The sequence below is a fragment of the Myxocyprinus asiaticus genome, chromosome 20, assembly GCF_019703515.2.
Source record: "Myxocyprinus asiaticus isolate MX2 ecotype Aquarium Trade chromosome 20, UBuf_Myxa_2, whole genome shotgun sequence".
Lineage (NCBI taxonomy): Eukaryota > Metazoa > Chordata > Actinopteri > Cypriniformes > Catostomidae > Myxocyprinus > Myxocyprinus asiaticus.
The window spans coordinates 20,011,729-20,026,915 of record NC_059363.1 but is presented as its reverse complement, the minus strand read 5'-3'; the positions used below and the strand labels follow the sequence as shown (position 1 = coordinate 20,026,915).

The 15,187-nt window shown below is 39.2% G+C and overlaps 1 protein-coding gene across 1 annotated transcript in view; it reads right to left on the bottom strand.

Annotated features, from left to right (window-relative positions):
• Positions 1-355: 355 nt before the first annotated feature.
• nrde2 (NRDE-2, necessary for RNA interference, domain containing) overlaps positions 356-15,187 on the bottom strand; it is a 39,599-nt gene continuing 24,767 nt past the window's right edge. Inside the window, exons 8-14 of the mRNA XM_051647208.1 lie at positions 14,443-14,566; positions 12,963-13,135; positions 10,675-11,067; positions 3,330-4,228; positions 1,090-1,231; positions 918-989; positions 356-668 (exon numbers count right to left, since the gene is read on the bottom strand). Coding sequence (XP_051503168.1) covers positions 543-668; positions 918-989; positions 1,090-1,231; positions 3,330-4,228; positions 10,675-11,067; positions 12,963-13,135; positions 14,443-14,566 — 1,929 coding nt within the window. The 3' untranslated portion in view covers positions 356-542. The remainder of the gene's footprint in view (positions 669-917; positions 990-1,089; positions 1,232-3,329; positions 4,229-10,674; positions 11,068-12,962; positions 13,136-14,442; positions 14,567-15,187) is intronic.

Here is a 15,187-nt window from a genome sequence, read left to right as displayed (position 1 = left end):
CAATAACCAAAATTAATAAACATTATTATATTATTAACAATATATAATGCTTAATACTGCATTAATGTACTGTACATTAACAAATTAGAAATATCATGAGACTTTTATTCATCTATGTTCATACGTACATGAACTATTGATGTGTTAAGCATTATATAATGTTTATTAATGACTTTGAACAAAAATGATAAGGTGTTACTAGAGCCAATTTCACCAGCCAGGCTTTAAAGTCATTAATAATTTCATAATCCCCCAGGTTACTCGGGTAACTATTGGACACTGTAAACAAGCCAAGGTAAAGCACATTCTCTTATCTCATTCGAATTGCATTCAAAAGATGACAGACAACTTAGTATTTCAATGTGCTCTTATTTATTCCCAAACATTTTGGAAAAATACATTCCACAAAACATTAAAAATAAATAAAATCTGTAGTTTTTATTTTCTTCAATTCTGTTTCAGAGAATTCTGTTGGCTTTCTGGTGGGGAGCAGTGATTGGAATGCTCTAGTTTCTAGTGCATTGTGGGAAGGGATTTGATGGCTAGTCTTCCAGCAGTATGTCCACCTCTTCCATGGGCACTCTCAGACGCAACTCCTTCTCAGTCATTAGGTCTAAAAACTCCTGCACACGCTCTGGAAACAGCCGCACTGCATCCATGTACAAACCCTGCGGATACACACAAACACACACAGACACTTCATATTATTCTGCTCAGTGTTGCTTGTTATTGTTAACAACAGTCTGACAATTATAGTTATATAGCGAGTTTTACACATTAAAACAGTTTTGCTCAGTGTAGTGTTAGTTACTAGTTACTTCTCGTATAACAGGTATTTTTTCATTTAAAAGGAATTTATAGAACAATAATTACAAGACTGCACCTGCAACGTTTGTAGAAGACAAGGTAGACCTTACCTTCACCCAGGGCACTTCCTGGAGAGCCTTGTAGAAGATTCCACTGCCCCTCTCAGCATTCCCTTCATGTACCTGTGAGAAATACACAGGGCATCAGTACACAATCCAGTGTATGTTTATTGCTGGGAATTTCTGACCATTTCTAAATTATGCATTGAGGTTTCAACTTTACCATGAAGTTCAGATACATTCTCCACAGTAAAGGACAGTGGGCCCCATGATCTGTTGACGTAGCAGCTTCAAAAAGACAGCGGATACGGTTGCTAAGGCCATTTTCCGGCAGGGTTGGGAGGGCTTCTCCAGGAAGACCAGACCTTTAGACAAAGAAATCAGATGTGATGTTAAGTAATGAAGTAAAAAAAAAAAAAAAAAAAAGATGTAAAGTAATACTACAGTAAACAATGTGGATTTAAAGAATTAAAGGAATAGTTCACCCAAAAATGAAAATTCTCTCATCATCTGCATAAAAGTAATCCATAAGACTCCAGTGGTTAAATCAATATCTTCAGAAGCGATATGATAGATGTGGGTGAGAAACAGATCACGAGAGGTGCATTCCAATCTGCAGGGTCACTACGTAGTGATCACTGCTCCCTACTCACTGAGCACGGGATATCTGTTGAAGTTCACTTCATTTGACAAAATTTGTTCATTTGGAATACCCTCCAACATCAAACACAGACGACGCTTGAGTCGTGCTGATCATGGGTGTCAAGATGACACAATATACTCATATAAGTACATATAAATGTACAATAAATAACCTTACATCTGTATACACTACCGGTCAAATGTTTTGAAACACTTGACCGAAATGTTTCCCATGATCTTAAAAATCTTTTGATCTGAAGGCGTATGCTTAAATGTTTGAAATTAGTTTTGTAGACAAAAATATAATTGTGCCACCATATACATTTATTTCATTATAAAACTAAAATTTAATAAAAAAAAATAAAAAAAATTTGATGAAATTGATGACTTGGACCAAATAATAAAGAAAAGCAGCCAATAAGTGCCCAGCATAGATGGGAACTCCTTCAATACTGTTTAAAAAGCATCCCAGGGTGATACTTCAAGAAGTTGGTTGAGAAAATGCCAAGAGTACATGTCTGCAAAATCTAGGCAAAGGGTGACTACTTTGAAGATGCTAAAATATAAAATAATTTAGATTTATTTTGGATTTTGTTTAGTCACAACATAATTCCCATAGTTCCATTTATGTTATTCCATAGTTTTAATGATTTTACTATTATACTAAAATATGAAAAAAAAATATATATATATATAATAAAGAATGAGTAAGTGTTTCAAAACTTTTGACCGGTAGTGTATATCAATTAATATAATACATCCACATGTATACTTATAAAATGTAGTTATTTATTTAAATTAATATATTTCTCCAGACTTGTAACCCTTAAGTTAAATGGCTGTTTCTGTTTAATATAAAAATTAAATATTATGTGGTTATTTTATAATATGTGTTTCTTCTTAACTGCTATATGACCCATTGTCATGATAATGGATGTCACGATCGCATCTCGTGCGCTTTGCACTCGCACACAACCGCATAGAAAGCACACAAGGTAAATTAAGCTTAATAAAAATGACAGCGACTCAAACTCCTTTTGTTTATATGATTTTAGCCACACTACATCAGTATTCTACTGGTTTGCAATGACTGATGGGTCAATTTCCCTCTACACTTCCTGTGAAGTGATGTATCAATGTTCAATTATTCCCTATGCCATTTGGAGTGCCCTTCCAACTGAACATAAATGCTCCCTTTGGATTGGAATCTCCCTTAAGATGGCTGAATATCGTGGGAAGTCCATTTCGGAGGACCCTAACGGTCGACTGGAATGCACCTTTTTACATTCTTTTTCTGGTGTTTTTGGTGATTCACATTCTTCATGCATATCACCCCCTACTGGGCAGGGAGAAGATTTTCAAGCAAAGAATTACTTAAATATTGATCTGTTTCTCACCCACACCTATCATATCACTTCTGAAAATATGGATTAAAACACTGGAGTCAATCTGGATTACTTCTATGATGCCTTTATGTGCATTTGGAGTGTCATGATTTTGGCACCCATTCACTTGCATTATATGGACCTACAGAGCTGAAATATTCTTCTAAAAATCTTCATTTGTGTTCTGCAGAAGAAAGAAAGTCATACACATCTGGGATGGCATTAAGGTGAGTAAATGATAAGAGAATTTTCATTTTTGGGTGAACTATCCCTTTAAGTAAAAGCAAAACTAAGAGACTAAGGACAAATATAACTTAAGGAAACAGAAAATGAAAAGGAAAGAACAGAAAAGCAAAGCAAAAAAAGGAAAAAAAAAAGAAGGCAAACAAACAAAGGGCAGGGTACAGGAAAGCGAATGAGGTCATTTCTCTCTCACCTCTGCACAGAGTCCAGTAGCTGTTTGAGTCTTTGCTCTGCAGTGACAGCAAACAGATATGGCACAACACTGTCAGTTTTCTTAGCCACACTGTGGAAAAACCTGCGGGCACGGCCTGCGCTGTGATATCGGTTCTCAGTTTGCACGTAGAGATGCCACAAGGGGGCGCTGGAGGGCAGTAATGTGAGGGCAGCATTAAGCGCCAGTCTCAGCCGGAAGAGAGGGAACACATTGGTGCTGGTGTGGTGGCGTAGCAGTGCTATGTGCTGGATGGCAACAGACTCCCAATCTGCAAAGGCATTGGATCTCCTTAGTGAGCCTTCAGTCACATCTGTCAATCTTTGCCTGGTTTGACTGTACACAGCATCAGCGGCATCTATCCCCATTGTCAGATATTGAAAAAGCCCAAAACATCCAACCAGGCTGGACGTTCTATGGAGTTTCTTCGAACCTGCACTCTGCTCAGGTAAAGAGCTCAACAGGGCCTGCTCATATGCCTTTCTGGCCTTCAGTATGGCCACTGGGTTGATCTGGCCCGAGAAAGGGGTGTAGGCTGCACCCTCTGCTAATTTAGTAAGAATATAAACAGCTGGGGAGGAAGTGGGGACAGTCCCAACCCTCAAGGTCTGCTCTACCTCTAACTGGGCATAGAGAAGGCAGAGGTTGCAGAGGGCAGGGTCATTGAGACCTCTGGACACGCCCATCCCCAGGGCGGTATCAAATACTTTGCGTGCCTCTTCCAAATTACCCAGAAGCCACTCCAGATGGGCGTACTCTCTCCATAGTGCCAGGCTGCCCCTGTTCTCTGGCTCCTTTAGCAGCCGTTTGGCCAGCCGTTTACTACGCTTCCCTTGAGACTTCAGACGCTTTTTATTATCACAGCATAAACATCTCAGCACCTACAACACAAAAAAGAATACAAACACAGAAGCAGTAAAAAAGACTGCAGACTGACATTAGTATGGAAGTAGTAGTATTTAAAGGTGAATCTTATAATGACTGTCAAGAAATGTCCAGGTCATATAAGAAGTTATTTTTTGCATAAAGAAAATAAAGCATATTTTTATAACAATTACACATTTTTGCATGGACATTATTTTCATGACAAACCACCCTTTCCCTAATTGTCAGTGGCCAGCTGTAATGCCAAAAATATAATTAACCAAAAAATAAAAAATAAAATCATTTTCATTACTGTACAGCAATTCCATATTATTTAAATGGTAACACTTTACAAAAAGGTTCCATTTGTTAACATTAGTTAACAACATTAGTTAACATGAACTAACAATAAACAATACTTTTTACAACATTTATTAATCTTCTTAGTTTATGTTAATTTCAACATATATTAACACATTTTTAAAATAAAAACATTGTTAGCTGTATTTGTTAACATTAGTTAATGCACTATGAACGAACATTAACAATGAACAATTGTATTTTTATTAACTAACATTAACAAAGATGAATAAATCCTGTAAAAAATATATTGTTAAAGGAATATTCCAGGTTCACTACAAGTTAAGCTCAATCGACAGCATTTGTGGCATAATACTGATTACTTGCCCCTCCTTTTCTTTAAAAAAAAAACAATTGAGGTTCCAATGAGGCACTTACAATGGAAGTGAATATGGGCCAATTTCTGGACGCTAAAATACTCACTATTTCATATGTATAGCCACAAAACAAACAGTATGCATGCAAACATGATTTTAGTGATAAAATCACTTACTAACCATTTCTGTGTAAAGTTATAACCAATTTTACAACTCCATTGCCACGACGATGTAATGTCAGCAATCCCTAAAACCTTAATACGACCGTAAAAATGACGATTTAAACAACTTTACAGCTACAAATAATAATAAAATTGGCCACATTCACTTCCATTGTTAGTGCCTCATTGTAACCTCGATTTTTTTTAAAAGGCGGAACGAGTCAAAATGAATTTTTGTGGTAATCAACATTTTGCCACAAATGCTGTCGATTGAGCTTAACTTGTATTGAACATGGGCTTCATATAGTGGTCGACTGATATATCAACGATATAAACTGGCCGATATTTTGACTTTTTTAATTATCTGCATCAACCGATAAATTTTCCCGTTTGGCCGATTTGTTTCTTGAGGGCGACGAAAATTGCCTGCTTGCATATGAAGTAGGGCTGGGCGATAGGACTATGTTATTGGATACCGATGATGTCTTGCAAAGATCCCGATAACGATTGCGACACTCACTGACAGACGATGATGGACAATATCGGGAAATGGCAAAACCATGGATCTGGGAAGTTGCCAAATATATTAAACAGTAGCCCAGGTTGTGATACTAGCACCCGCAAAATGCGACGAGGCTGCATCCAATTCGCAAGGTCCTCGTCCAAAAGTATTTCATGCACAGGTAATTTTGCTCATCTAACCGCAACAGGCGGGCGACCTGTAAGACGTCTCGGAGTGACACATTACAAGACATGCTGTGAAACACGTGCTTGAAGAAACACACGTTATTATATTTTTAAGAACAGACAAAAGAAATGCCCGTGTCTGATTCGCTGTTTGTTCAGAGGCATGCAGCGCAAGCCTGTCTTGTGGAACAAGTGCATGTAAAGAGTTTTCACACGTTTCATTTGTCTGAAAACTGTTTGCAAGTATAATGTCATCTATGAGAATGCTGCAAATTATCTCTGATCACCTCAGGAGGTGCTGTGAGTTTATTTCCACACGGTTAGCATGCATTGTTAACGCAACTCTGTAGGTTCAGTAATATATATCTTTGTATTAAAGAAACAAAGACGAAAGTAATTAAATAAAATAATACAAGACACGTTCACCTTGAACCTAAAATTGAGTTCTATTTTATTTTCTTTAGGCAGCATTAACTGTATTACCAAAACGCAATACAAACACAAATTTGATAAGAACACATATTTGATTTGACAGCATTATTTGGGAACACAAGGGAATTTATAGGCTTATTTATTCTGATTATTATTGTCTTTACATTTATAACTGTCTTTAGTTCTTAATTTGTAGGCTATTAGTAATTTTCCACCTGGTGTCCTAGACGGATACTTGCGTGATGGCAAATGGTGCTGTTGGAGACGGTAAATGTTTAAATAAGGTGGTTAAATAAGATTTTTTGATCACTTCGTTATTTTATTGCTTTTTTCATTTAAAAGTGCATTTTGAATTTAGAAATGTCTTTTGTTTATGTTTTTCAATAAATTGATTACATTTTTAAAGCCAAATCAATAAAGCAAAAAAAAAAAAAAATCATGAGCCTCGGTGTTGAATATGTAATTGCATATCGCAATATTTTTTAAGCCGATTATCGATAAAATTATTTTTACATATCGCTCAGCCCTAATGAGAAGCGACTGAGACATGTAAACGATCAGTCAAGGTTTGTTTTGTTGTTACGTGCCATCGTGTTACTACAATAATAAACCGGTGTGCAACACAGTGTCATTTAAATGGTCCACATACACTATATTGCCAAAAGTATTCGCTCACCCATCCAAATAATTGAATTCAGGTGTTCCAATCACTTCCATGGCCACAGGTGTATAAAATGAAGCACCTAGGCATGCAGACTGCTTCTACAAACATTTGTGAAAGAATGGGCCGCTCTCAGGAGCTCAGTGAATTCCAGCGTGGTACTGTGATAGGATGCCACCTGTGTAACAAGTCCAGTCGTGAAATTTCCACGCTACTAAATATTCCACAGTCAACTGTCAATGGTATTATAACAAAGTGGAAGAGATTGGGAATGACAGCAACTCAACCACGAAGTGGTAGGCCACGTAAAATGACAGAGAGGGGTCAGCAGATGCCGAGGCGCATAGTGCACAGAGGTCGCCAACTTTCTGCAGAGTCAATCGCTACAGACCTCCAAAGTTCATGTGGCCTTCAGATTAGCTCAAGAACAGTGCGTAGAGAGCTTCATGGAATGAGTTTCCATGGCCGAGCAGCTGCATCCAAGCCATACATCACCAAGTGCAATGCAAAGCGTCGGATGCAGTGGTGTAAAGCACGCCGCCACTGGACTCTAGAGCAGTGGAGACACGTTCTCTGGAGTGACGAATCACCCTTCTCCATCTGGCAATCTGATGGACGAGTCTGGGTTTGGCGGTTGCCAGGAGAACGGTACTTGTCTGACTGCATTGTGCCAACTGTGAAGTTTGGTGGAGGGGGGATTATGGTGTGGGGTTGTTTTTCAGGAGCTAGGCTTGGCCCTTTAGTTCCAGTGAAAGGAAATCTGAATGCTTCAGCATACCAAGAGATTTTGGACAATTCCATGCTCCCAACTTTGTGGGAACAGTTTGGGGATGGCCCCTTCCTGTTCCAACATGACTGCACACCAGTGCACAAAGCAAGGTCCATAAAGACATGGATGAGCGAGTTTGGTGTGGAAGAACTTGACTGGCCTGCACAGAGTCCTGACCTCAACCCGATAGAGCACCTTTGGGATGAATTAGAGCGAAGACTGCGAGCCAGGCCTTCTCGTCCAACATCAGTGTCTGACCTAACAAATGCGCTTCTGGAAGAATGGTCAAAAATTCCCATAAACACACTCCTAAACCTTGTGGAAAATCTTCCCAGAAGAGTTGAAGCTGTTATAGCTGCAAAGGGTGGGCCGACGTCATATTAAACCCTATGGATTAAGAATGGGATGTCACTTAAGTTCATATGTGTCTAAAGGCAGATGAGCGAATACTTTTGGCAATATAGTGTATCAGAGCCGCGGCAGACTTGTTTGAGCTCATAATGTTTAAGTGCTCCACTGTTTCATTCTCCTTCTCTCTCCTCAACAGTTCCCTTAACTTTTAACTTTCTTTTCTAATGATAAAAAGGCAAATATCAATAAAACTAATATCATATTCCGTCTGCAAATATGCGCGTATCTTGTTTAAACGGATGTAATTCACCAACCTCACGAAAATCCAGCGTTTTCTTCCCGTTGAGCGCTCATCTAATATCTTCCTCTGAAGCGTGTATTGTATCAGCCAGAAACAAAACTTCTGAATCAGGATTGAAAGTGCCTCTGATTCACAAATCATGACGGTCACTTTGTGACAATCCAAGCAGGCAATCCAGGCCGTTTAAACTGTCAGTAGATTGCTGCTTGTGCTGGATCCGCACGAGCGCTTGAATGCAACTTCAAGGTAAAAGCACTTCACGTGTGCTATAAGTAAATGTCTTATTCACTATGCACTGTATGTATAGTTTAATTCTGTATTTTTTTAATAAATGCAATTGCTAATGTAGCCATGCCATCCATGGTTGCTGGACTACTGTGTGTACTGTTGTTTCCTTTTTCCTAATACAGGTGCATCTCAATAAATTATAATGTCGTGGAAAAGTTCATTTATTTCAGTAATTCAACTCAAATTGTAAAACTCGTGTATTAAATAAATTAAATGCACACAGACTGAAGTAGTTTAAGTCTTTGGTTCTTTTAATTGTGATGATTTTGGCTCACATTTAACTAAAACCCACCAATTCACTATCTCAAAAAATTAGAATACATCATAAGACAAATAAAAAAAAACATTTTTAGTGAATTGTTGGCCTTCTGGAAAGTATGTTCATTTACTGTATATGTACTCAATACTTGGTAGGGGCTCCTTTTGCTTTAATTACTGCCTCAATTCGGCGTGGCATGCAGGTGATCAGTTTGTGGCACTGCTGAGGTGGTATGGAAGCCCAGGTTTCTTTGACAGTGGCCTTCAGCTCATCTGCATTTTTTGGTCATTGGTTCTCATTTTCCTCTTGACAATACCCCATAGATTCTCTATGGGGTTCAGGTCTGGTGAGTTTGCTGGCCAGTCAAGCACACCAACACCATGGTCATTTAACCAACTTTTGGTGTTTTTGGCAGTGTGGGCAGGTGCCAAATCCTGCTGGAAAATGAAATCAGCATCTTTAAAAAGCTGGTCAGCAGAAGGAAGCATGAAGTGCTCCAAAATTTCTTGGTAAACGGGTGCAGTGACTTTGGTTTTCAAAAAACACAATGGACCAACACCAGCAGATGACATTGCACCCCAAATCATCACAGACTGTGGAAACTTAACACTGGACTTCAAGCAACTTGGGCTATGAGCTTCTCCACCCTTCCTCCAGACTCTAGGACCTTGGTTTCCAAATGAAATACAAAACTTGCTCTCATCTGAAAAGAGGACTTAGGACCACTGGGCAACAGTCCAGTTCTTCTTCTCCTTAGCCCAGGTAAGACGCCTCTGATGTTGTCTGTGGTTCAGGAGTGGCTTAACAAGAGGAATACGACAACTGTAGCCAAATTCCTTGACATGTCTGTGTGTGGTGGCTCTTGATGCCTTGACCCCAGCCTCAGTCCATTCCTTGTGAAGTTCACCCAAATTCTTGAATCGATTTTGCTTGACAATCGAAAGGCTGCGGTTCTCTTGGTTGGTTGTGCATCTTTTTCTTCCACACTTTTTCCTTCCACTCAACTTTCTGTTAACATGCTTGGATACAGCACTCTGTGAACAGCCAGCTTCTTTGGCAATGAATGTTTGTGGCTTACCCTCCTTGTGAAGGGTGTCAATGATTGTCTTCTGGACAACTGTCAGATCAGCAGTCTTCCCCATGATTGTGTAGCCTAGTGAACCAAACTGAGAGACCATTTTGAAGGCTCAGGAAACCTTTGCAGGTGTTTTGGGTTGATTAGCTGATTGGCATGTCAACATATTCTAATTTTTTGAGATAGTGAATTGGTGGGTTTTTGTTAAATGTGAGCCAAAATCATCACAATTAAAAGAACCAAAGACTTAAACTACTTCAGTCTGTGTGCATTGAATTTATTTAATACACGAGTTTCACAATTTGAGTTGAATTACTGAAATAAATGAACTTTTCCACGACATTCTAATTTATTGAGATGTACCTGTATATGAACAATTTCTTCATGTGCAAATTACAAAAATTTGATGACTAAACAGAAATCAAAAGAAACTGCTATCTACCATTTAAAATACAACATAATTTCTAACTAATATTTTATTTTTTAGCCATTTTATGTTTAATGTTATTTACTATATTAAATTGTGTGACATATCAGCATTGTATCAGCCTATCGGCCACCGTGCTCTCTGGATATCGGCAACAGCATTGGCCATTAAAAAAAATCCATATCTGTCGACCACTAGCTTCATAACTGTGCTAAAAAATGACACAATGTAAAAAATCTTTTCTTCACTTCATTCAATATATATATTTAGTGGTGAAATTTGTCCTGGACATTTTTTTGTGAAATTAACCCTAATTGTACAGGAAATCAAGAAATATAAATGAACACAGAAAAAAGTTCCCTTTGTCAAACAGACCTTGAGTTTCTCATACTGCAGCCAGCAGAGTGCAATGACAGCTCGATCCTGCACTGAGACGAGTGGGAGAATTTGCTCCAGAACATTCCGCAGAAACTCCTCACCTGCCTTACACAACCCTGCCTGCTTCCTGCGGTCACTCAGAAACGTCATATGACCCACTGCACAGATCCCAGCCGTCGGGAGGTCATAAGAGGTCAGAGGTCGCTCTGGGTCAGGGCCTTCTTCAAGGAAGGAGAGATTGTCCAGTAGCAAGTTTGAGGTGGAAGGTGTAGAGAACCTGCAAGAAGGTCCAGGCAGACCCAGGAACTGCAGGAATGACAGGATCAACTGCAGCTGAAGATCTGGCCCGTCAACACGGATCATAGATGGGCTGATGTCATCAAATAAAACCTGCACAGACAGAGACAGACCTTAGTTCAGTTTAAAAGTGCTCATCTTGCACTCATCAGCTGGCCCACACAGAATTTGTACCCACAGATTTCTGCACAATTAAAATGCCTGTCATTCATGAAAATTTTATGTTGTCAACAGATTTTATCTACATTTAGCAGACAGATTTATCCAAAGCAGCTTACAGTGCATTCAAGTTATACATTTTATGGACTGTATGTACAGTCAGATATTTACATACACCTTAGCCAAATACATTTAAACTCAATTTTTCACAATTCTTGACATTTAATCGTAGAAAACATTCCCTGTCTTAGGTCAGTTAGGATCACTACTTTATTTTAAGAATGTGAAATGTCAGAATAATAGTAGAGAGAATGATTTATTTCAGCTTTTATTTCTTTCATCACATTCACAGTGGGTCAGAAGTTTACATACACTTTGTTAGTATTTGGTAGCATTGCCTTTAAATTGTTTAACTTGGGTCAAATGTTTTGGGTAGCCTTCCACAAGCTTCTCATAATAAGTTACTGGAATTTTGGCCCATTCCTCCAGACAGAACTGGTGTAACTGAGGTTTGTAGGCCTCCTTGCTCGCACACACTTTTTCAGTTGGATTAAGGTCAGGGCTTTCCAATACCTTCACTTTGTTGTCCTTAAGCCATTTTGCCACAACTTTGGAGGTATGCTTGGGGTCATTATCCATTTGGAAGACCCATTTGTGACTGAGCTTTAACTCCCTGGCTGATGTCTTGAGATGTTGCATCAATATATTCACATAATTTTCCTTCCTCATGATGCCATCTATTTTGTGAAGTGCACCAGTCCTTCCTGAAGCAAAGCACCCCCACAACATAATGCTGCCATCCTCATGCTTCACGGTTGGAATGGTGCTCTTCGGCTTGCAAGCCTCACCCTTTTTCCTCCAAACATAACGATGGTCATTATGGCCATTTTGTTTCATCAGACCAGAGGACATTTCTCCAAAAAGTAAGATCTTTGTCGCCATGTGAACTTACAAACTGTAGTCTAGCTTTTATGGTGGTTTTAGAGCAGTGGCTTCTTCCTTGCTTAGCAGCCTTTCAGGTTATGTTGATGTAGGACTCGTTTTATTGTGGATATAGATACTTGTCTACCTGTTTCCTCCAGCATCTTCACAAGGTCCTATGCTGTTGTTCTGGGATTGATTTGCACTTTTCGCACCAAACAATGTTAATCACTAGGAGACAGAATGCGTCTCCTTCCTGAGCGGTTTGATGGCTGCATGGTCCCATGGTGTTTATACTTGCGTACTATTGTTTGTACAGATAAACGTGGTACCTTCAGGTGTTTGGAAATTGCTCCCAAGGATGAACCAGACGTGTGAAGGTCCAAAAATTATTTTTTGAGGTCTTGACTGATTTCTTTTGATTCTCCCATGATGTCAAGCAAAGAGGCACTGAGTTTGAAGGTAGGCCTTTAAATACATCCACAGGTACACCTCCAATTCAGTACACCTCCTATCAGAAGCTAATTGGCTAATTTTCTAAAGGCTTGAAATCATTTTCTGGAATTATCCAAGTTGCTTAAAGGCACAGTTAACTTAGTGTATGTAAGTTTCTGACCCACTGGAATTGTGATATAGTCAATTAAAAGTAAAACAATCTGTCTAAACAATTGTTGGAACAATTACTCGTGTCATGCACAAAGTAGATGTCCTAAACGACTTGCCAAAACTATAGTTAGCTAATATTAAATCTGTGGAGTGGTTAAAAAATGAGTTTTAATGACTTCAACCTAAGTGTATGTAAATTTCTGACTTCAACTGTATATGCATTTTATATGCGTGTTCCCTGGGAATCGAACCCATGACCTTGGTCTACCGTAGCTACAGCTCAACAACAACAAACACCTTACCTGCCTGTCTGGGTCCTCGCAGTCCTCTTCTGATTGGCCCTTGGTTTTATCTGGTCTCCATGGCAACCAGTGGTTTGCCTCACGTGACGCCTCCACATCTAGCCAGATCTTCCACTTGGGCCAGGTCTTGTCTTTGATCTCAGAGTCCTCCTGTTCTTCATCATCGTCATCATCTGTGGCAGGTTTTACAGAGTTCACAGTAATGTTAGCTCTCAGATTCAGTAAAAACCTTCATGTAGGGAGAGTGATGGAAGTTTTTGATGTATGGTACTAGGTGTAAGTCCTGAAAAAATTGTGTTTGCTGTTATTGGATGACTGTCTGAATCTGTTTTGAAGGTTTTTTGGTAGCGCTTTACAATAAGGTTCAATTAGTTAACATTAGTTTTTGCATTAAATATCATGAACTAATAATGAACAATATACTTTTACAGCATTTATTAATCTTTGTTAATGTTAGCTAACAAAAATACAATTAATTGTTAGATCACGTTAGTTCATAGTGCATTAACTAATGTTAATAAATATAACTGTTTATTTAAAAAAATGTATTAGTTAACACCGATCAGCCACAACATTAAAACCACTTGCCTAATATTGTGTAGGTCCCTTCGTGCTGCCAAAACAGCACCAACCTGCATCTCAGAATAGCATTCTGAGATGCTATTGTTCTCACCACAATTGCACAGAGCAGTTATCTGAGTTACCGTAGACTTTGTCAGTTCGAACCAGTCTGGCCATTTTCCATTGACTCTCTCATCAACAAGGCGTTTCCATCCGCAGAACTGCCGCTCACTGGATGTTTTTTGTTTTTGGCACTATTCGAAGTAAATTCTAGAAACTGTTGTGCATGAAAATCCCAGGAGATCAGCAGTTACAGAAATATTCAAACCAGCCAGTCTGGCACCAACAATCATGCCATGGTCCAAACCAATGAGATAGAAATTTCCCCATTCTGATGGGTGATGTGAACATTAACTGAAGTTTCTGACCAATATATGCATGATTTTATGCACTGCAGCCACAAGACTGGCTGATTAGACAACTGCATGGATGATTATTGGTGCCAGATGGCTGGTTTGAGTATTTCTGTAACTGGCTGCTGATCTCCTGGGATTTTTACACACAACAGTGTCTAGAATTTACTCCGAATGGTGCCAAAAACAAAAAACATCCAGTGAGGGGCAGTTCTGTAGATGGAAATGCCTTGTTGATGAGAGAGGTCAACAGAGAATGGCCAGACTGGTCTGACTGTAAAGTGCTACCATTTTTTTTCTTTAATCCATGACATGACAAGCATTCCTTGTAACCCATGCACATGTAAATTTGTAGGAGTAGGAAAAGGTATGAAAAAAGCCAATCAACAACATACTTTTGTACCCATTGCACAAACAAGCTAGAGTAGACACTAGTGCATTCCAGCATCTACAGATGATGCGTGTGCGTGTGTGTGTGTGTGTGTGTGTGTGTATGGTTTGAGCACCTGGCTCAGGAGGAACCACCCATCCTCCTCTCTCTTGCTGTAGCATCCAAGCCCTCCAACCCCGTGCCCCCCTTTCCCCGATCCTGGGTTCTCCACTGTCCCAAAACGGCTCAAAGAATTCCACCTAAACACACAAACAAATATAAAGGTACTTCTATGTCCTTGAATCCCCTAGAACACTGAACAGGTTGTAACACAACAGCATGCTATACAGTCAAGGCAGAGATAAAGCAAAGGCACAATCCATTTATAGAGGCAGTTGCAGCCGTTGGTTCTGTAAAGTGAGTACTTAGCTGAATGGTCAAGTCTCATTTAATTTGAAGTGAACACTCAACAATTAACTGAGTGCCAAAACTACTTCACACTCGAGCACTGAACCCAACCAGCACTGAGCACCAATCACACCAAGAGAGTGGGAACAACCAGCCAATCAAATGCTGACTGGATGACTAATGCAGCAGTGATGAGGCACTCTGTAGGGGTCGAGGACTGAGATGTATTAGTAATAGCACAGGCAACTTTAGAAAACAAATTCAATGAAATTCAAAGACTAAAGTGGCCAACAAAACAAGCTTCCAAATGTATCAAAGTTCATGTTGAACTTGTCTTGGACAGAGAGCATTCGGACTCTCTAGGCCTTACTCAGTAGAATATGTATGTAGCTGTCGACGGGACAGATATTTTTGCTGTTGAAAAAAAGTTTGTTTTAAAAAGCAATAGTGCATGTGATTATGCCTCTTCAGCA